Source organism: Microtus pennsylvanicus, chromosome 2 (assembly GCF_037038515.1).
Source record: "Microtus pennsylvanicus isolate mMicPen1 chromosome 2, mMicPen1.hap1, whole genome shotgun sequence".
Taxonomy (NCBI): Eukaryota; Metazoa; Chordata; class Mammalia; order Rodentia; family Cricetidae; genus Microtus; species Microtus pennsylvanicus.
Window position 1 is genome coordinate 122,860,629 of NC_134580.1, and position 20,030 is coordinate 122,880,658.

The 20,030-nt window shown below is 44.3% G+C and overlaps 2 protein-coding genes across 4 annotated transcripts in view; one reads left to right on the top strand and one right to left on the bottom strand.

The window, feature by feature from the left end:
* Positions 1-1,497: 1,497 nt before the first annotated feature.
* On the bottom strand, positions 1,498-17,312 carry Crnkl1 (crooked neck pre-mRNA splicing factor 1). Its single transcript, XM_075962376.1, has 14 exons — positions 16,818-17,312; positions 15,299-15,451; positions 13,968-14,059; positions 12,808-12,966; positions 12,367-12,533; positions 10,503-10,681; positions 9,020-9,190; positions 7,783-7,974; positions 7,115-7,174; positions 6,131-6,211; positions 4,473-4,712; positions 3,446-3,547; positions 2,841-3,089; positions 1,498-1,822 (listed from the first exon to the last, which is right to left on the bottom strand). Exons 1-14 carry the CDS (start codon positions 16,866-16,868, stop codon positions 1,646-1,648), a joined length of 2,073 nt encoding a protein of 690 aa, XP_075818491.1. The 5' UTR covers positions 16,869-17,312; the 3' UTR covers positions 1,498-1,645.
* The window catches only part of Cfap61 (cilia and flagella associated protein 61), a 270,585-nt gene continuing 267,595 nt past the window's right edge, over positions 17,041-20,030 (top strand). For all 3 annotated transcript variants that reach the window (XM_075962374.1, XM_075962373.1, XM_075962375.1), the window contains exon 1: positions 17,041-17,103. The gene's annotated coding sequence lies outside the window, so the exon portion shown is untranslated. The remainder of the gene's footprint in view (positions 17,104-20,030) is intronic.

Sequence of the window (20,030 nt, forward strand, 5' to 3'; positions counted from 1 at the left end):
ACCTGCTCTCACCTTCATCTTAAATCTGCACCAACTCAAAAGGTTCAATGACAGATTTTCTTCCTGACTAGCAGACTTAAGCTGACACCTAAGCGTGATGCTGTCTGGTGCCTGAAAAGATCTATCGTTTACTCGGTAGTACTGTTTTCTTCTAACTTCTAAAATTATCTTATTTTCGGAGGCTCAGAGGTTGAGAGCATTGCCTGCTCTTCCAAAGGTCCTGAGTTCAATTCCCAGCAACCACATGGTGGCTCACAACCATCTGTAATGAGGTCTGGTGCCCTCTTCTGGCCTGCAGGCATACACACAGACAGAATATTGTATACATAATAAATAAATAAATAAATAAATATAATCATCTTATTTTCAAGACCCAATTTAGTAATATTACTAGGCAGCTTTTATTCCCTTAAATGAATATACTGACAACTAATAATCGTTTACTAATATTTCTTATAGGTAAGAATGGTGCTAAGCACTGGATGTTGAACACCACCAACAGCTGTGAAGTACAGATTAAAACACTGCCTCCAAGACCAGGCAAATGCTATTTTAATACAATGTGAGCAGCACCAAGTATATTACTGTGCTACTTTCAGCATCATCACTGAGCATACAGGCAATCACTGTGGGTCCTTTGGACACCTGCTGTTTTCTGACAGCTTTAGTTAAGCATCAGTTGTTAGATGCATATTCTCTAGGCAGACATAACTGCAGAATTCACGAAGCCTGGGAGACCGGCAGCAGTGCTGTGATTGAGTCATGCCCTAAGCAGCATATGGAAGGCTCCAAGCACTCTAAAGAGATTCAGTTAAGATTTTAACAGGAACACAGGACACTGGCTAAGAGAGCATCTGCATATGCAGGCCACTGTTTTCTAAACAAGGTAACAAAACAACCAGTTTTAGAAACTGCTGGGAGCAAACCAAAGCCAAGCTAAAATATTCCTGGAAATAACAACCAAGTCTAAAAATACAGTTGCTACAAATTACTTCAGCATATTTAGAGGTTAAACCAGCCCAAGTCCATTTAATTCTCTAAAGAGTGGATACATACTGCTAAAAAAGAAAAGGGGTGGAATCTCAAAATGAGGTGCCATGATCCTCCCCCAAGTTTGAGGAAACAGAAAACAAAGACTAAGCTACACAGCCACCACACAGTAGTGCTAGGACTGGACTCAGGTTGTGGCTGAAGAGACAAGACAGTGAGAGGTTTAGAAGCATGAAGACCTTCACAACAGACCTGTGGCTTAAAAGTTTTCCTGCACAATGGGTCGTGAACACTTTGCCTGTGCCTTTAATCGCAGCACCTCGGAGGCAGGTGGAGGGCAGCCTAGTCTAAAAGTGAGTTCCAGAATAGCCAGGGCTACACAGAGAAACCCTGTCCCAAAAAACAAAGCTGCAGCAGTTCCACCTAGAGTAGGTGCTAAGCACATTACTTTCATGTAATAGACAATTGTGGGTGAATACTAGGACAGTCAGGACTCAGGCAGCAAAGTTACTATAAAAAATTCCTTTACTTGCGGTTAATGTCCCATCCACATTTAACCCAAGAGTGTTTTTAAAAATAATTGAAAAGGTAGCTATCAAAGATGCCAAACAAGTCCTTACTGAGTAAATATAAACATTATATAAAGTCACAACATTTAAAAAGATGAGGATTCACTCTCATCAATGTCCTTATCTGGATCCTGTTCGGCAGCCTCTTTTTCTTGTTGCTGTTTCTTCCAAAGTTTGGCCATTGCCAGAAGCTTGAGGTTAGGCTGGTTGGCAGCATCCTCTGGAAAGATGTAATCATAATATTCTTCCCACCCGGCATCGGACTGCAAAATTAAATACATTGATTTTAGCTTTTAAGGTGAGCAGACATAGCTGGAGCATGTTTCATTCAGAAGGGAGAGTGAAGAACTCGGAGCAACCTAGAGTTCAAATTCAACTATACTTACTGTACAAGTAAGTACAAAGCCACATCAACCCTGCTGTAGAGGAGCTGAGTGACTAGAACAGCTGCTCAGACGAAGCTGCAGCTCACTGAAAACGAAGGACCAAGTGGAAGAACACTAAACCTCTAAGTACAGCTTCTCCACAGGCAATCGAGACACTCAGCAACTCAGCTCCACCCTGCAGTCATGTTTAAGACTTAAAATTCTGAATTTCACAGGTTGGAGAAATGGCTCAGCTCTTAAGAGTACTTGTTGCTGGCTCTTACAGAGGACACAGATTAGGTTGCCAGCACCCACGAGGTGGCTAACAACCATCTGTAACTCCAGTTCCAGGGGATCCAGTACTGCCTTCTGACCTCCAAAGGTGTAAGGCATGCACACGGTGCACATATACACGTGCAAGCAAAACACTCTTAAAAATAATCTTAAAATTTGAATTTTACTGAATATTTAGTAGTAGAGGCTGCATAGCTGTGTATTATTGATTTCACTTCTAAATATTGTTCTTCTCTCATCTCCCACCTTCCACCTCCCAGTTACTGGATCTCTGAAAATCATGCAATAGATCATATTCTTCAACCTAAGTTCCTGAAGTTCACCTATATGAGATGCCAGCAATCTAATCATGTATAAAAGTCTTCAATGGTTTCCACCAAACTTCCTCTACCCTACAAGGCCTTTTTTAGGATTGTCCCCTGCCCCCATGCATGCCAACTTCCCACTCTACAAATATCACACTTCATGTAACTCCTAGACTCCACCTTCACTAAGGTATCTCTGCTACCCCACCTCGTGCCCCATCTTCACCCCTGGCTGTGTTCCTAGTAGCTGGACTAGAAGCAGTCCTCATCCATGCAGTCTACTTCTGCTTTTAAAAATGTTCATTTCTACTCCTTACCCCATCGTCGGCCTGGACTTTTCTTCTCTTCTTGACCTTCTCTGGCATGAGTTTGTCTACCCTTTCCTTGTCTGATACTGTTCCAAATTCGTCTTCAAAACCTCGCCAGGATTCCAGCAACATAAGTCTCTCTTCTTTTTCTTCACAGTTTCTCATGGTTTTATTTGCCTCTTCATAAATCTGTCTGCATTTAGCCACACTTCCTTCTTTCCCCGAGGATAACTCAAACTGAGCAAAACTGATCCATACCTTTAAAAGGTTAATAACCAAATTAACCATGTCAGCCAAAAGACAGTAACATAATAGCTTTAAAGCCAATTCTCCAGTTCAGGACACCCGATGCCACATTACTGCAAGCATTCCAGATGAGAACACTGCACTGCACTGTGAGTACCAAAGCACTCTCCTGCTTTTAGGTGTCTGACAGTTTTAAAATCTTGACATGTGGGGTTTTCATGTGCAGCATAAACAATGGGCTTAAAATTCTTAAGTCCCCTGAGAACAACAGATCCTAAGTTCAAGAAAGTCATTTAAAATAACGTGTGTAAAAACACCAAAACTACTGTACAAGGGAAAATGAAAGATCACTGCCAAAGTAAGGGTACCTTGACATGCTGTGTTCGCTGAAGCAATTGCCGATAAAGGTTCCGTGTTCTTTCAGTTTCTTCCTGTTCAATCTCAAAATCAATATATGATTTCCAAAGTACCTAGGAAAAATAATAGGTCAGTCTTAGCACTAAGAAAGATACGTGCCCCTATAGTTCAGCCGTCCTGACCTACACCCAAGACCCTAAGACTCTTCAATTAAGACTGCATCTGGTGAAGTAATAGTAGCATTTACAAACTTGCCAAAATGTAATTAGAATTTAAGACAAAAAAAAAAAAGGCTTTGGATTTAGTTTTACATTTTCTTGGAGTTTTTCAAATGTTCAACACAACCAAAATTTGTCAAGAATTCCAGGTATTTCCATGAGTCTGTGGTGGGCAGTTAATGTTATTTGAACTCAAATGACAAGAAACTGACATTAGAGATAGGAACACATACAGCAGCTAATCTGGCTTATTTTCTCCCTAAGTTAACTGCATGTGACAAAATCATGGAAATACCTGGAACTGGCAGTCTAGTGGAGGAACTGAGGCCACAGGTGCTACAGCGGTACAGGAAGCTCTGCCCTCATGCGGGGTCATGTTAGTACAAGACTGACCAGGCTAGGGCACTGCTAGGGCACTTCTGCAGTCCTGTGAGACTCAATCAGTCCTAGCTGTGTCAGTGCTACCTGTGGCCTAACTATGGAAGGTGGGCCAGTACTCCAAGCCTGTCGCCATACAATCTAGGAAGATCATGTTTCAGGACCTAGAGATGCAGTCTCCACCCCCATTTCCCGTGTGCGTGCGTGCCTGGGGGAGATGACAGGACAGCTGTTCCTTTACCCAGCCTTCTCATCCTCTTTAACCTTGTCAGCTGTGCGGGGGCTGCTGCGGATGCTCCCCCAGCCCACTTTCCTACTCTACAAACAGAAGAATCCTAATAAGGGTGGAAAAGACTATAGGTTGGTTGAATCATCTTTATAGATGTTTAGTTGAGGGACTACTTAACAAGTATTTAAAATATATCCAACTTGGGATCCTTACCTCTGGCATGTCTAAGCGTGGCTGGCTGATGGCTAATTCATAGATTGCCCGAGCTCTATCAATATCACCAAGGATTGTCTCTAATTCTGCAAACTTAATCCATGAGGTACAATTTTCAGGTCCAAATTCCAAGAACTTTTCATAAAGCTTCCGACATCTGTCAAATTCTCGAAGCTGTAGTTCCAGTTCTATATAACCTTTGAATAATTTGTTCTTTGGACATTTGCCTATGGAAGTCCCCTGGAGAATAAAGTGGCCGAGAGTACCGTTATACTTAGGGTTCAACTTCCTTTAGTCACTGCCAACCTGTCCTAGACGCTCTCTTCTGCTGGAGTTGTGCACAGCAGGCTGTTCTGCTGCTGTGCTAGCGTACTCTCCACGGCTGGCCAGGCGTTCACATGACATGGAGCCTGGCCAGCCACAGGCGACACTGCACAATCACAGCTATGGAATTCTGTACCACTCAAGATTCCCTAGAAAATATGAATGTCAAGCATACAAAAATACATACATACCTTTAAATAAAAAGGTAATCAAACCTGACATACTACTCACAGGAAGCAAATAGTTCACCCAAAGGAAAATTGTGTGGATACACAGTATTTTACCCTACTGAGACTTTTTTTTAGACAAATTATGAGGAAGTATATTTATATTTAATACATCAAAAATTTTGCACAAGATCAGACTACTAATCTGGGGACAGATCTAGTAAGTGGTAGCTATAGACATTTCCAGTGTTTAAACAGTGTTTACAATTTAAGCATTACCATTCAATGTTTAAGTGTTGTTTTTGTTTGTATCTCTTGACAATTTCATACACATATACAGTGTATCCTTGATCATATCCACCCCAATCCCCCTCCCCCCAATGTTCTGCCCACCTTCATGTCACACTGCCTTCAGTTAGTTTGGCCTGCATGAGCCTGGGTAACCATCAGTGGCAACACCCCTGACGAAAAATGATGCTTCCCCCTCAGCTATCTATCACCAGCTGCCAATGGCTTCCCAGCTGGAGGTGGAGCCTTACGAGCCCCTCCCTCATTTCATGCTGGATAGCGTGATCTCATGCAAATCTTCTGCAGGCCACTGATGCTGCTGTTGAGTTTGAGTATTGCCATGCAATGTCCAGAAGACAGTTCATAACACTCTTCCCACTGGCCGGGCAATGGTGGTGCACACCTTTAATCCCAGCACTTGGGAGGCAGAGACAGGCGGATCTCTGTGAGTTCGAGACCAGCCTGGTCTACAAGAGCTAGTTCCAGGACAGGCTCCAAAACCACAGAGAAACCCTGTCTCAAAAAACCAAAAAAAAAACCCAAAACACTCTTCCCACCATCTTGTTGTTATAGTCTTCCCCAGTGGTCCCTGAGCCTTGCAGGGAGGGAGCAGGGTTATGTTTATGTCCCACTTAGAATGAGCACTCCATAGCCACTTATTCTCAGAGTGCTATCTGTGAGTTTTCTAACATGTCCCAGGCTATAAACGATAACTTTGTCATCCACCTTTTTCCTTTTTTTAAAAAAACTGGTGTGTGCCAGCACACCCTACTTTGTTCCTGTTTTTTTTTTTTTTTCAGTAGAAATCATTCAAATTGTAAGCATAAAGATCTTAACCTTCTCCTAAGACTTAGTGAGACATGATGCTCCATTACTTACCAAAGCTCTTCTGGCGAATGGCAGGTTTTTCTGTCGTATCTCAAACTGTGCATAGTATAACCACATTTTGGCAAATGTGAACTACAAAACAAAAGTACAGAAAAGATCTGACCTAAGAGGCTCATTTAATTTAACCAAAGGCCACTGGTCAAATTTCAGGTGAGGAGGGATATATTTTGTTTGTTTTTAAGCAAAGATGACATTTATCAATGGTTAAAAATATAGCATGAAGCAGGTGATAGGGCTCAGTGAACGATGGTACCAACTGTCAGGCCTGACCCTGTGTTTACTCTCCAGGACGCACATGGGGACAGAACAAATCCCCAAGTTGTCTTCTGACTTCCACTGTGTCTATGGCACATGTACAGCCCTCCCCCATAAATAAGAATGTAATAAAATTTATACACACATATACCCATGATGACCTAGACAGATGCTGTTATATATTCCATGGCATGATAGCCTCTACTTAGAATGTTCTGTGGGCTACTTGTGAGGTGATAGAACATACTATTTCTTTTCTTCTGTTTTTTTTGTTTTGTTTTATTTTTTGAGATAAGGTTTCTCTGTAGCTTTGGAGCCTATCCTAGAACTTGCTCTGTAGATCAGGGTGGCCTTGAACTCATGAACATACTATTTCTAAGAACAACTCACTAGGATTTTGTTTCTCATGTTGGGAAATGTGGGAGAGCCACATTTTAACATCTCGAAAGAAGCCACATGTTTAACCACACAAGCATGATATATCTGTTACCAAAAGACCCACTGTGAATCTCTTTCCTGCCATTGGCCTCTCTGAATTACCCACACTGCCCTGGATTCCTACACTGGATCTGTGTCACTTACTTGTCCCAGTACAGGCTGCTCTATGAACAACAATAGGGTGTTTCCTTTTATTCTCATGGTGCCACTCACTTGAAAACTTTCAATCGATACATATTATTTTATAAATAATAAAACAGGATTTTGATCTAGCACGTGTACCTTTTTGTGAGGAATTAGTTCCAAAGATGCTTGATATACCTGTCTTGTCCTCTCAGGATCCTGTATCAAGATTAAAATAATCTTTTAAAAATTACATTCATACTTATTTTACTAATTTCATGACTACTAGTAGAAATAAATAGACCCCATTTCTCAAGATTCTGTTTTTAAATACTGATTTAATTTATGATTAAAAATAGCAACTACCTTTGACTATCTTAAGAATAACAATGTGGCCATCAAAGTCTGAATTCATCTCTGTAGAAAGGCCTGACAGCAGAAAGATGTTCCAGTCTCAAACACTCAGAGGGTAGTCTTTACCTGTTAATTTATACAGAACCTATTTTTGGAAATGCCACTTGATTTTTATCAAAAGAAAAATGTACAATCTGGCCACAATCCTCTTTGTGACAAAAACCCATTACTAGGAAACTGTATATAATTAAACTGCCTCATTGTCATTCTTTCCCTTTCAGGTTTTAAATGCTACCTAATTGTGCCCTGAGGTTTTAAAAAAACACCACCATGTCTCAAAAGGCACACAGTTTAAATGATGTACATGGGTGGACAGAGTCCTAAAAGAATTTAAAACTAAGTTTGTCTCAAAAGTTGCAACTATCAGTTACTATCCACAACCATGATACTGGGGTAAGAAGGCCACAGGTCACCTTGGCTTCCAGCTCTTCATAGAGCGCATAGTTGATCCAGAGATAGATGTAGCGCTTCCAGTGCCTCTTCTCCTGGATGGGTGGCACGTTGGCGATGGCTCTCTCATAGACTTCCCGCACGGTGTCAGCTTCTGCGTCACTTTCCACCAGGCGTAAGTAATCAAACCATGCATCGTAATTGTGTGGATTAGCCTGGAAAAAACAGGCTAGTCTATAAAACCGGAACCAAAGCTAGACTTGATGACAGGCTGTCAGAACTATAAGGAGACGCCAAACTTGCTGTATGTTAGCATTTTTCCCCTTAGTTTTTACCTGTTATCTCATGTTCAGAACAGCGTCCCTGAGACCGTATAGAACTGTAAAGGGCACTGGCTGGCACCTCGCAGTGAAGACCCTTTCCTTTACTACTCGGTAATGACGTTCCGTTTTTTCCTTTGTTTCTGAGCCAGGATCTCATTCCATAGCCTAGGCTGGCCTTGAACTCATGATAATTATCGTGCCTCGGCCAGTCCTGGGACTACAGACGAGTCTACACACAGCTTCCAACTTGTGTAAATGTTATTACACATATGACTGTAATACCATTATGCTGATAATGAAATTGCAATGCGTTCATATCAGACTCTACATCAGGAAACACCTTTTCAAATAAGAGTAACTCATCCTGAACACCTTATGGACCTCTCACTTCATTTAACACTAGACTTGTCCTTTGTTAGGAGCTACCTGAATCTGACTAAGCAAGACACAAGAACCTGGAGAGAAAACACTGCTATCTAAACTGGAAATGGCATATTCTGGAGATAAGAACAGAACTCTCTATCATAGGTCTTTTGCTCATGCAAAGCAAGTATTTGGACCCATCTCTGGTCCTTCCATCCTTTTCCAAAAATGACCTCAAATAGAGGTCACATAGCTTTTGAGGCACGGACTCAATAGGAAACCTAGGCTGACCTTGAACTAATATTTTTCTGACTATCTTCTAGGTGCTAGGATTACAGGTGTGGTCCATCCTGCCCAGTTCCACACGTCTTCAGTTTGCTCTCAGTTAAAGGACTTTCCACTACGGAATGGCATAGCAAATCCAAGTATGGCTTGCTCTCCTTTCTTTAAGCCACATTTATTCCAGTTTGCCTGCACTAGCTGCCAAGTCTATCAGGCACATTAGCAAGAGAGTAATCACTAGCGTCAACTCGCTCGAGAGCGCCGACAGCCCTGCCGTCCCAGCGGCACCCACCTTCACTTCCTCTTCATACTGGAATCGCCGCTTGCTCACGATGATGTCTTCGATACCCCTCCGGTCCCCAAACTTCTTCTCAAAGATGGTGTAGTTCTTGAAGAGTTCTTGGGCCTCTTGTTTTGAAATTCTATCCAGGGCATATTTGTAGATAACTCGTACCCTTTCAAACTAAAAACAGACAGATACTAAAACAATCTCATTTTAGTCAAACCTTGAGAATAACTGCAACTTATTACTTGTAAATTAAATTTAGAGTCAGAAAGGACTCTAAAGGTTATTTTTTAGTTCCATATTTAATACTGTCTCAAAACTGAGCTTCTATTTCTCCTCACCCATCCTGGGTCCTCCCCAGGCTAGCAGGCCACAGCTTCATGGCATACCTGCTCACACCCAAAGCCCCACAAGCCTGCCTTGGTTCCTCTCCAGTTCTCCGTTCCTTCACTGACTCTTTCAACAAGTGCTGTGATTTTCATCTCTCCCCTGCTGCCCTTTTCTCCTCTACCCTGATGCTTGCCCACCTCCGTTTCTAACTGAGAATATTCCAAAAACCTTCTCGCTGGACCCTCTGGCTTATCATGTGTCCCCTTTGTACTGATGACCAAACCCAGAGCTGCATCCACGCTCGCAAGTGCTCGCCCACTGAGCTTCATCCTCAGCCCTCCCCTGGTTCCACTCTTGTTATGCCCCTGCCCTGCCCCCAGAATACCTTCATGAACTAGTCAGAAGCTCAGTAACTGTCATCCAGTCACTGTCCCACTTAAAACCCTCTAACCCGTCTGGAGAAATGGTTCAGAGGTTAAGAGCACTGGCTTGCTCTTCTAGAGATCCTGAGTTCAGGTCCCAGCAAACAGGGTGGCTCACAGCCATGTGTAGTGAGATCTGGTGCCCTCTTCTGGCCTGCAGGCACGTATGCAGGCAGAACACTATACATAATAAATCTAAAAAAAAAACAAACAACAAAAAAACTCTCTAACCCCTGCCTATTAAGAGAGAATCTGATGAAAGAATGCCTCCAATTCTATCATTTTCTGTCTATACCAAGGAAGAAAGAAACTGGTTTATTTGTGGGGCAATCTATGTTTCCATCATGCATTGTTTCCTTTGGTTGATGGCATTGGTTCTTTGCCTCCCTAGGTTATTATCTATAAAGCCCTTGATTCAGGATACCAAAAGACTCTCGTCAGTTTATATGTGTATTTTTGTGTTTGAAATAATGTCGTATGTACTCTAAGCTGGCTCCAAACTTATTATGCTGGGAATATAGGCACATGCCACAACATCTAACTCCAGGTTACTTAAAGGCTTGATTTTCAAACAAAGCAGAATAAAATTAAGCTAGTTATCATACATCAGCTCCAATTTATAGCTCAGCAATACATGCATGCTGTTCTGTATGAAATAATGCTTTCGTATCTAAAAAACATTTTCTGTATGGATAAGCGAATCAAATAAAACAGAAATGAACTCATTGTGCACCTACTTCTTTCTGGTTTTCCTCAAATTTAGCAAAGGCCACATACAGGTGTTCGTCCATATGTTCATCTCCAAAGAACTCAACTGCTCTCTCGTAGACTTTCCGCGCATGGGCAAAATAGGCATGTTTCTCTTCAAACCGGGCATATTTGATCCAGTTCTTCACAGCGGGGTGCACGAGCACAAGTGCAGGGGAGTGAAGGAGAGAGCTGGCAAGACAGCAGAGCTAACCCAACAACGGAGGCTGCGGGAGCTCAGGGCAGAGCTCATACATAGCATGTTAAAAGGCTCAAGGCCCAGACCATCCCCACCCATACCCCAGCAATTCAAATACAACCGGAGGGTGACAAAGCACATACCAGGGAGTCTCATACTGACCCCAGCCTCTGGGGTCAGGGTCCTGTTACTCATTCTCATCTGCCTTCAGTGCGGACGCAGTAGTGTGTACACATAAGCCTGAAGCCAAAGAAAACTCTCAACCTGGTTATAAGCCCTGTGATCTTTGACAAGTCATTCATCCCAGTTTTCAGTGTGGGAAAAGAGAAAAATACCACGCTCACCCACCACTGCTGTCTCTATAACATGAGGGAATGTTTATGAAACTGAGCACTTTCTGGCCAAAAGGACACAGTCAATAGAGAGCACCTGTTACAAGGAAAGCTCAGTCATGGCAGTCTACCCACAACGAGCAGAGCAAGCTGCCGTCCGAAGCTAAAGGGAAAGCTTTCACTTGCCACTAAATTAACAGGGCACATCAAGCTTCCCTGAAGAAGCCAAAAATTTCTAGTGATTAATTCATATGTACCAAAGATGGCAAGAGCACTTGTTCCGAAGCTGATTTTTTTGGTTCAAATACACCTACGTCACCACTTGGAACCCCAGGAAAGTTAATCATTCATGCCTCAGTTTCCTCACCTGCACGCCAGGGTTTTCACAACTACTGGCAATATCAAGTGCATAACAGACCTATCGATCCTGCTGTCTCCACCTCCCAGTTCTGGGATTACAGACAGGTGCTACCGAGGCCAGCTCTTTATGTGGGTGCTAGGGATGCAAACACAGGGCTTCATGCTTGTGCACTAAGCACCGTATCAACTAAGCCATCAAGCAACTAGTCTCAGGTTGTCCCACAACAGGTGTCAGAGCCCCATCCTACTGGCCTCAGGGAGGGAGAAAGTGCCTTATAGTCACAGCATGGGCCCTTCCTGCTTTCACACTCAGGCATCGCTCTCTCTCTACATATATGTATATATAATTCTCTCTATATGTATATATATATAGAGAGAGAATGATACCTCTGGGTGACAAGGATCACAGAGCCATTTCTAACAGTGCTTTTACAGACCCCATCTTCCAGATATTAACATCAGCCTGCCACAACTGGCTGTTCAAATTTCTATAGTGCTGAGGCCTAAACTTGGGGCCTCAGAATATGCTAGCCAAGTGCCCTAACAATGAGTACATACTTAGCTTCACCATGTTCAGTTTTAATTTTTCTTGTATAGAAAGGACACAGAGGTTCAGGGAACTAAATGACTCTGGAGTCACAGCTAGTAAGCAACGACCCTCTGGCTGACCTCCATTAACAGCGCTAATGCTAAACATAGACCTGTGGTTCTGGCAGCCAGGGTTTAGTGCAAAAAAACAAAAAATGAACCCATATCATTGAAAAGACTCAAATCACCCAATTACCCAGACCACAAATTTTTATATAAACAATTCCTATCCTTACAAAAAAATGTGAAAGTGATGAAGTGTGCCTTTTGACCTTCAATGTCAGCTTAATAGCTACATTTCTTGACTATGACATCTTTTTGAGAGGTAGACACCCATGATAACCACAAACCACGTACACCTCATTCAAAGGATATAGCGTTCATAAATGGTGCGGGCCCGCTCCACCTCTTTGTAGCGCAGCTCGAAGTTGATGTAGGAATGCCAGGCCTGCTCCTCGGGCTGCCATTCCATCCAGCGCTCAAACACCTGGCGGGCACCAGCGACGTTGCCCAGCATCTCCTCCATGTATGTGTACTTGTACCTGATACAGAACCACCCAAAGATGCCTGCTGTGGTCAAAATGACTTAGGGAAAAAAGGAATCTTTGACATTTCCAATGCTTTGTTAGGTTTTATTATATAGCTGTAGAACACTAGGATTATGACTCTGGATTATGTGACATTAAAAAACACTGTATTTTAAGGAAAAGTAAAATGTAAAGTTCCACAGTTACCATAACTGCAAGTAAAACTAATACACAGCAGGGAGAACTTTGCTAATTCACAAAAGGCCGCTTTGTACAATCAGAGGCTTACCAGAACTGGTTGACTCGTGGCAGAGTTGTTATGGCTCGGTCCCAGATATTTCGGGCATGGTTGACCTGGCGGTTCTTCATTTCCATTTCTGCATATTTCAGCCAGAGTGTGATATTCCGATAGTCTACATCTAAAGCACGCTCGTATATGGATCGAGCCCTGAACAAACAAGATATGGAGAGCATCAAAAGCAGCACCATAAGATACGCAGTAGGCACTTCAAATTCGCTGCAATGCCTGCTGTTTTGTTGGATCTCTATCATGAGTCAAGTTCTGATCATAGAAAGAGAAAAAGCAATGATGTACTCAAGTTACTGTAATTTTTTTATATTTATTTATTTACTTATTATTACTATTATTATATTATATTATTATAGTGTTCTGTCTGTGTGTATGCCTGCAGGCCAGAAGAGGGCACCAGACCTCATTACAGATGGTTGTGAGCCACCATGTGGTTGCCGGGAATTGAACTCAGGACCTCTGGAAGAGCAGGCAATGCTCTTAACCGCTGAGCCATCTCTCCAGCCCCCAAGTTACTGTAATTTTAAAGAGAGAGAAGCACGCTACTATTTCATATTGCCATAAACATCATAGTCAAGGTCTGACAGGAAGCAGAGAGAGGAATGGAAAGTCTGGTGAAACAGGCCAAGCAGGAGGAATCCCAGAACTGCGAACGGAAAGATAATTCCAGTTTGTTCCAAAGTCGAGGCTGGTGGGGAAGGGTCCCTTCAAGGGGTCAAGGCAGAGAGCAGACAAATGTCACAGGGAAGAACAGTGGTGTGCACAGGAACTGGCAAGAACATGGTCCCAGCAAGGCTCGGCTATGAGGGAGAATGCAGAAAGGCGGCTCAGCAGCAAGTCAAGGCCACAATCTTCATCTTGACAACAGATTTCAGCAGAGCATTTCTCGTTTTGAAATACGAACACAGAGAAAACAGATATAACACTGCTTCTTTAGCCTCAGGAGTACTAGCAGCAGGACCCACCAGGACTCCTGCAACACTCCGGCCATCCTTCCAATGCCCCAAGGACCCTCAGAAGAACCTGACAGTGCCATGAACAGAAGTTGGAAGGTGCTAACACAGTACGGCCCTCTGCTCTACCTCCCCTAGGTTTCTCATAAGTATTATATATAAATATTACACTTATGGCAATTTTACCTTTGAATTTCCTTTAGGCTTTCTTCCCATTGTGCGTATTTTATCCAGTTACTAATCACAGTCCTATTTTTTCTTATGTTATCTTCAAAAGTCTGAAAGGCAAAAGGGATGGGGGTAGTATATTAAAGAGAAAATGACTTTGCCTTTTGCCTTGTAATAAAAGTTACTCATTTCATCCCTTTTTAAGAGAAATTATGTCCTAGATGCTGAGAAGCAAGAAGCTCACTACAGGTTACAATGACAAGTGTTTCTCTAAAGTTTATGGACACAACAAAAAACATGTAGATATAATGAACTACTGGAAGAATGACTGGTAGTTTTTCTGTTGTCCATAACAATAACGAGTATTTTAATGTATGCTACTCTCATTCCTAATAAGAAAACGACTTTTAACATTACCTTTAAGTACCCTCAGTAATTTGGAGAGTTTGACATATAACTTCCACAATACTAGTGGATTAAATAATCCCAAATATTAGCCTGAGGTCAAACCACATAGGCTGTCTCTGAATTCCCAGGCCCTGGTTCCTCCTGTGGGTGGAGACATGGACAGCTGTGCAGGGTGCTCCCCCAGTGGGTGGAGACATGGACAGCTGTGCAGGGTGCTCCCCCAGTGGATGGAGACATGGACAGCTGTGCAGGGTGCTCCCCAGTGGATGGAGACATGGACAGCTGTGCAGGGTGCTCCCCAGTGGATGGAGACATGGACAGCTGTGCAGGATGCTCCCCCAGTGGATGGAGACATGGACAGCTGTGTAGGGTGCTCCCCAGTGGATGGAGACATGGACAGCTGTGCAGGGGGCTTCCCAGTGGATGGAGACATGGACAGCTGTGCAGGGTGCTCCCCAGTGGATGGAGACATGGAGAGCTGTGCAGGGTGCTCCCCAGTGGATGGAGACATGGACAGCCATGCAGGGTGCTCCCCAGTGGATGGAGACATGGAGAGCTGTGCAGAGTGCTCCCCCAGTGGATGGAGACATGGAGAGCTGTACAGGGTGCTCCCCAGTGGATGGAGACATGGACAGCTGTGCGAGGTGCTCCCCAGTGGATGGAGACATGGACAGCTGTGTAGGGTGCTCCCCCAGTGGATGGAGACATGGACAGCTGTGCAGGGTGCTCTCCCAGTGGATGGAGACATGGACAGCTGTGCAGGGTGCTCCCCAGTGGATGGAGACATGGACAGCTGTGCAGGGTGCTCTCCCAGTGGGTGGTGACATGGACAGCTGTGCGAGGTGCTCCCCAGTGGATGGAGACATGGACAGCTGTGCAGGGCGCTCCCCAGTGGATGGAGACATGGACAGCTGTGCACAGTGCACTCCCAAAAGACTTACCTTCCTTTTCCGCAGTTTGTAATCATTTAGTTCTTCTTCATCTGTGATCTTCTGCTGAGGAGGAGGTGGGAGGAGCTCGAGTTCTCTTTCCTTAGCCTCTCTTAAGAGCTGCTCGGCAGTTATCTGTACCTCGGCCGGCGCTTTGTTTTTCACCTTTAAAAAAAAAGACATTTCTATTTTGGATAGTGTTCTCCACACAAGAGTTTAAAACCCACAAACATTTTCCAGGATGGGAACTTCGCAAGTATGAGGACAAGATGACCTCTTTGAATGACATGTTCAATTCTTTATGAGACAGAATCGGGGGGCGGGAATCCAGCATTTTCTATTTAATTCATGGCATCCATGATAATGAGTCCATAGTGAAAGTCAAGAGAAAAAAGAAGGGACAAACAACAGCAGTTTTTCCTATTTATTTATTTATTTATTTTTGGTTTTTCGAGACAGGGTTTCTCTGTGGCTTTGGAGCTTGTCCTGGAATTAGCTCTGTAGACCAGGCTGGTCTCAAACTCACAGAGATCCACCTGCCTCTGCCTCCCGAGTGCTGGGATTAAAGGCATGCGCCACCATCGCCCAGCTAGTTTTTCCTTTTTAAAGGAGTAGAATAAGCACGACTTCCTAACATTGTAACCTGTTTGCAGGATTCTTCTACTTATTTTAACCCCTCTAGTGGTCAACCTGGTTTTCTCTTGACACTTTAAGTCAGGTGAAACTTCCCATCATCAGTCTGTTAGCTTCTCGGGCACACACAGCTGTGTTCAACACCGTAGCTACAAGCCAAACGTGTTCACATTTAGATGGACCCGCAGTGCAAGCATACTGTTCTAATTCACAGTAGCTACAAGCCAAACGTGTTCCGTTTTAGGTGGGACCGAAGTACAGGCAAACCATTCTAAATTGCTTTCTTACCGCTGTGATAAAACATCACCAACAAAAGCACTTGGAGGGGAAAGAGTTAATTCGGTTAATACATTGGGATCACAGCCCATCAGGAAGGGCAGTCTAGAGGCAGGAACTGAGACACAGGAACACTGCCCACTGGATTGATTGCTCAGCCTGCTTTCTTACAGTAGGCAGGACCACCTGCCCAGGTGTGGCACTCCTTGAGAAGGCTGGGCCCTTCAAATTAAGAAAATGCCTAACAGACTTGCCTAATTGTCTGATGGAGGAATTTTTATCAACTGAAGTTCCTTCGCTCCCCAGATAGCTGTAGAAAGGGGAGAGAGAGAGAGAGAGAGAGAGAGAGAGAGAGAGAGAGAGAGAGAGAGAGAGAGAGAGAGAGAGAGAGAGAGAGAGAGATTGAGATTGAGAGAGAGATTGAGAGAGGAGAGAGATACGGAGGGAGGGAGGAAAGAGAGAGAGGGAGAGGGAGAGAGGGGGGGGGCAGGACAGACTCGAGACGAGCTTGGAGTGACAAGACCCCTCGCCACGCCACCGACCTAGGCGCAGAGCTCGCTACCGCGAGCGTCCGGAGCACGACACCGCAGATGCTGTGCTGGGGCCCTTCGCCGTCGCTTACCTTGGCCACTTTGGGAATTCGCTGTTTCCCGGCCGCCGTAGAGGCCGCCATGTCTGCAGCCGCTGAACTGGTGCAACCTCGACCCTCACCCGAACCTCAGAAATCAGTTTCGAGAACCGGCCCACACCTGAGAGCCAGCCCACAACAAACTAGATCCCGGAACCGGAAGCGGAATTCGCCAGGACGACCTTTGACCGCCGCGTGAGTTGGGCGAGACGTCACCTCGTTTCCGTAGCAACCGTGTACGCGTCCTCTGTGGAGCGGCTCGGCTGCAGCTGCGGGTGAGGTGGGTATCGTGGGCTGTGCCGCAGGAACGTAGGGCCCGGGAGGCCTGGGACGCAGCCAGGTCGGTCTTCGGGATGCGTGCAGCTGTGGGCAGTGGCACCTGCGGGGGTCGTAGGAAGCCACCTCCGATGTGGAAACTTGGTAGAGGAGGAAAGAGCGGCAAAAGAAACCACAGCCCTGCAAGCAGTGGGCGGCGCAGCGGTGAATGCTGGGCTTTGTAGTCGCTGAGTCCACGCCCCGCCCCCTGGTCTCTGACTTCCTAGCGATTGGGTCGTCTCTGAAACGTAGTTTTTTTTTTTTTTTTTTTGTTTTTTTAATAGAAAGAGGTATTTTTGAAACAAGATGTTAAGGAAATAAGCCAGTAGCAAAACACCTAACCCTATGGTCAGAAAGTGATGTGTAAATTTTTAGTCTGTGAATTTTTCATTATTTCAATTCTGTTATCATTAATGTCCTTGACTATAAAAAAATAAAAATACCTATTTCCTTAAGATTGAAAAGCCTATATAAAGTGCTCACTAGATGTCAGTAAGTATAATAGCTGACGCACCTTCAAAAAAGTGATTGAATTTGCCGGGCGGTGGTGGCGCACGCCTTTAATCCCAGCACTCGGGAGGCAGAGGCAGGTGGATCTCTGTGAGTTCGAGGCCAGCCTGGTCTACAAGAGCTAGTTCCAGGACAGGAACCAAAAACTACGGAGAAACCCTGTCTCGGGAGAGAGAGAGAGAGAGAGAGAGAGAGAGAGAGAGAGAGAGAGAGAGAGAGAGAGGAGAGATTTATTGGACTGGGCAGTATTGGCGTAGGCCTTTGATCCCAGCACTTGGGAGGCAGAGGCAGGTAGATCTCTGTGAGTTCAAGGCCAGTCTGGTTTTCAAGACCTAGTTCCAGGACAGCAAAACTGTCTGTTTTACAAGACAGTTCCTGGACTGTTACACAGAGAAACCCTGTCTTGAAAAACAGAAGAGAGAGAGATTGACTAATTGATTGAGAGAGAGGTTTATTGGGAGGGAAGAATCCAGGAGGGTAGCTGCCTCTGCAAGGATGGAGGAGGGCAGCAGCAAACTGAACAGGCTTAGGGCTTATATAGGTCTTCATAGGGGAGGAGTTTTTCCAGAGAGATTTTCAGGGTGGGAGTTGCTCAGATTTCAGTTCCTTGAAGCTCAGCTTTGCTAGATCTCGTGCTCAGGGATTGGTTCATTTTCCTGCTCAGGGATTGGTTGGTTGGTTTTCTGCTTAGTTGGTCAGAAGTAGATATGGCTCTGGTTTCAGGGCCAAAGTGTGGTTCTTTCACTGGCCCTTTTTAGCCTTTTGGCTCTAATTTCAGTGCCAGAGCATATTTCCTTCATTGGCTCTGATTCTAGGGCCAAAATGTGTTTCTTTGGCTGTCCCTTTTTCCCTACAGGAGCTTCTCTGTGTAACAACTGTAGCTGTCCTAGGGCTTGCACTGTAGACCAGGCTGGCCTTGAGCTCACAGAGATCTGCCTGCCTCGACCTTCCAGTGCTGAGATTAAAGGCATGTGCCACCACCTTCTGGCCATCTTTTTATTTATTTATTTATTATGTATACAATTTTCTGTCTGTGTGTATATCCGCAGGCCAGAACAGGGCACCAGACCTTATTACAGATGGTTGTGAGCCACCATGTGGTTGCCAGGAATTGAACTCAGCACCTTTGGAAGGGCAGGCAATGCTCTTAACCACTGAGCCATCTCTCCAGCCCCATCTTTTTTTTTTAACTGCTTTTTTTAATTACTTCTTTGTGAGTTTTGTACAGTGTGTTTTAATTATATCCACTCTCTCCAATTTTTCCCAAATCTGCCCCACTTCCCCATCCACCCAACTTTGTGTCTTTTTTTAACCTTTTAAGTTCCATTTGCTTTGCCAAAGTATTCCTGGATAAATGTAGTCTTCCACTGTGTAGTAGGAGGAAGCGGACCGTGTCCCACCACCTGGCTAACTTAACCCCCGAAATAACCATAAAGAAATTGTATTAATTTAATTACTGTCTGGCTCATTATATCTAGCCTCTTCTTGATCTAACCCATTTCCGTTAATCTGTGTATCACCACGAGGTCGTGGCTTACTGGGAAAGATTCAGCGTCTCTGACCTGGTGACTTTATGGTGGCTCTCTCTATCTGTTGGTTTCTTCCTCCCAGAATACAGTTCTGTCTTTTCCACCCATCTAAGTTCTGCCCTATCAGGCCAAGCAGTTTTCTTTTTTTATTGCTTAACCAATGAAAGCAACACAAATACTGAAGGGCCTCCTACACCACAACTGGAGCATGGGCAGCTTCCCAGGGGTTGCCTTCTTAGAGAAAACCAACCCTTTCCAGTGGCTAATTGTTAATTTCCCCACTGTCAGGAATGGGGCTGTGGGCCTGACTCTCTGTTCGGGGTTGTGGTCTGGCTTGGGTTGGCACAGTTCTTGCACATGCTGTCACAGATGTTCATGTGTGCAGCTGCCCTGCTGTGTCCAGATATTTTCTGTGGTTACCTGGCTCTTTCTGCCTCCTCTTCGATGATGATCCCTGAGCCGAGGGGAAGAGGGAGGGGGAGGGAATTGAGGCAAAGACACTGGTACTTAGGCAGGTAGTGGGGGTGGGTGCAATAGCCTTCTTATTTTTTAATGTCTCTGTAGCTTTACTCTTTGTAGAGATTGGAGACATGTCTTTTCAGATTGTTGTGTTTCCTTTAGTAACATGAGCTTAAGTTTTTGTCTCATAAAACCTTTCAAGATTGATGTCTCTCAGGGTTCCAGGTTCCATAAGGGCAAACTCTTATTTGGAATGTGGGCACAGCTGCAATTGGACTTTCTCGTTATTGGCGGGACTGACATGGAGACTTATTATTAATTATGAACTCTTGGCCTTAGCTTAGGTTTTTCCTCCAACTAGTTCTTAACTCAAATTAACCTGCTTCTATTAATC

Excerpts from the sequence above, each read along its gene's own strand:
- Crnkl1 (XM_075962376.1), bottom strand. The coding sequence starts at position 16,868 with ATGGCGGCCTCTACGGCGGCCGGGAAACAGCGAATTCCCAAAGTGGCC. Across the intron at positions 15,452-16,817 it reads GAATTCCCAAAGTGGCCAAG|GTGAAAAACAAAGCGCCGGC; the intron begins GTAAGCGACGGC and ends TTTTTTTTAAAG. Across the intron at positions 12,534-12,807 it reads CCACGAGTCAACCAGTTCTG|GTACAAGTACACATACATGG; the intron begins GTAAGCCTCTGA and ends GTTCTGTATCAG.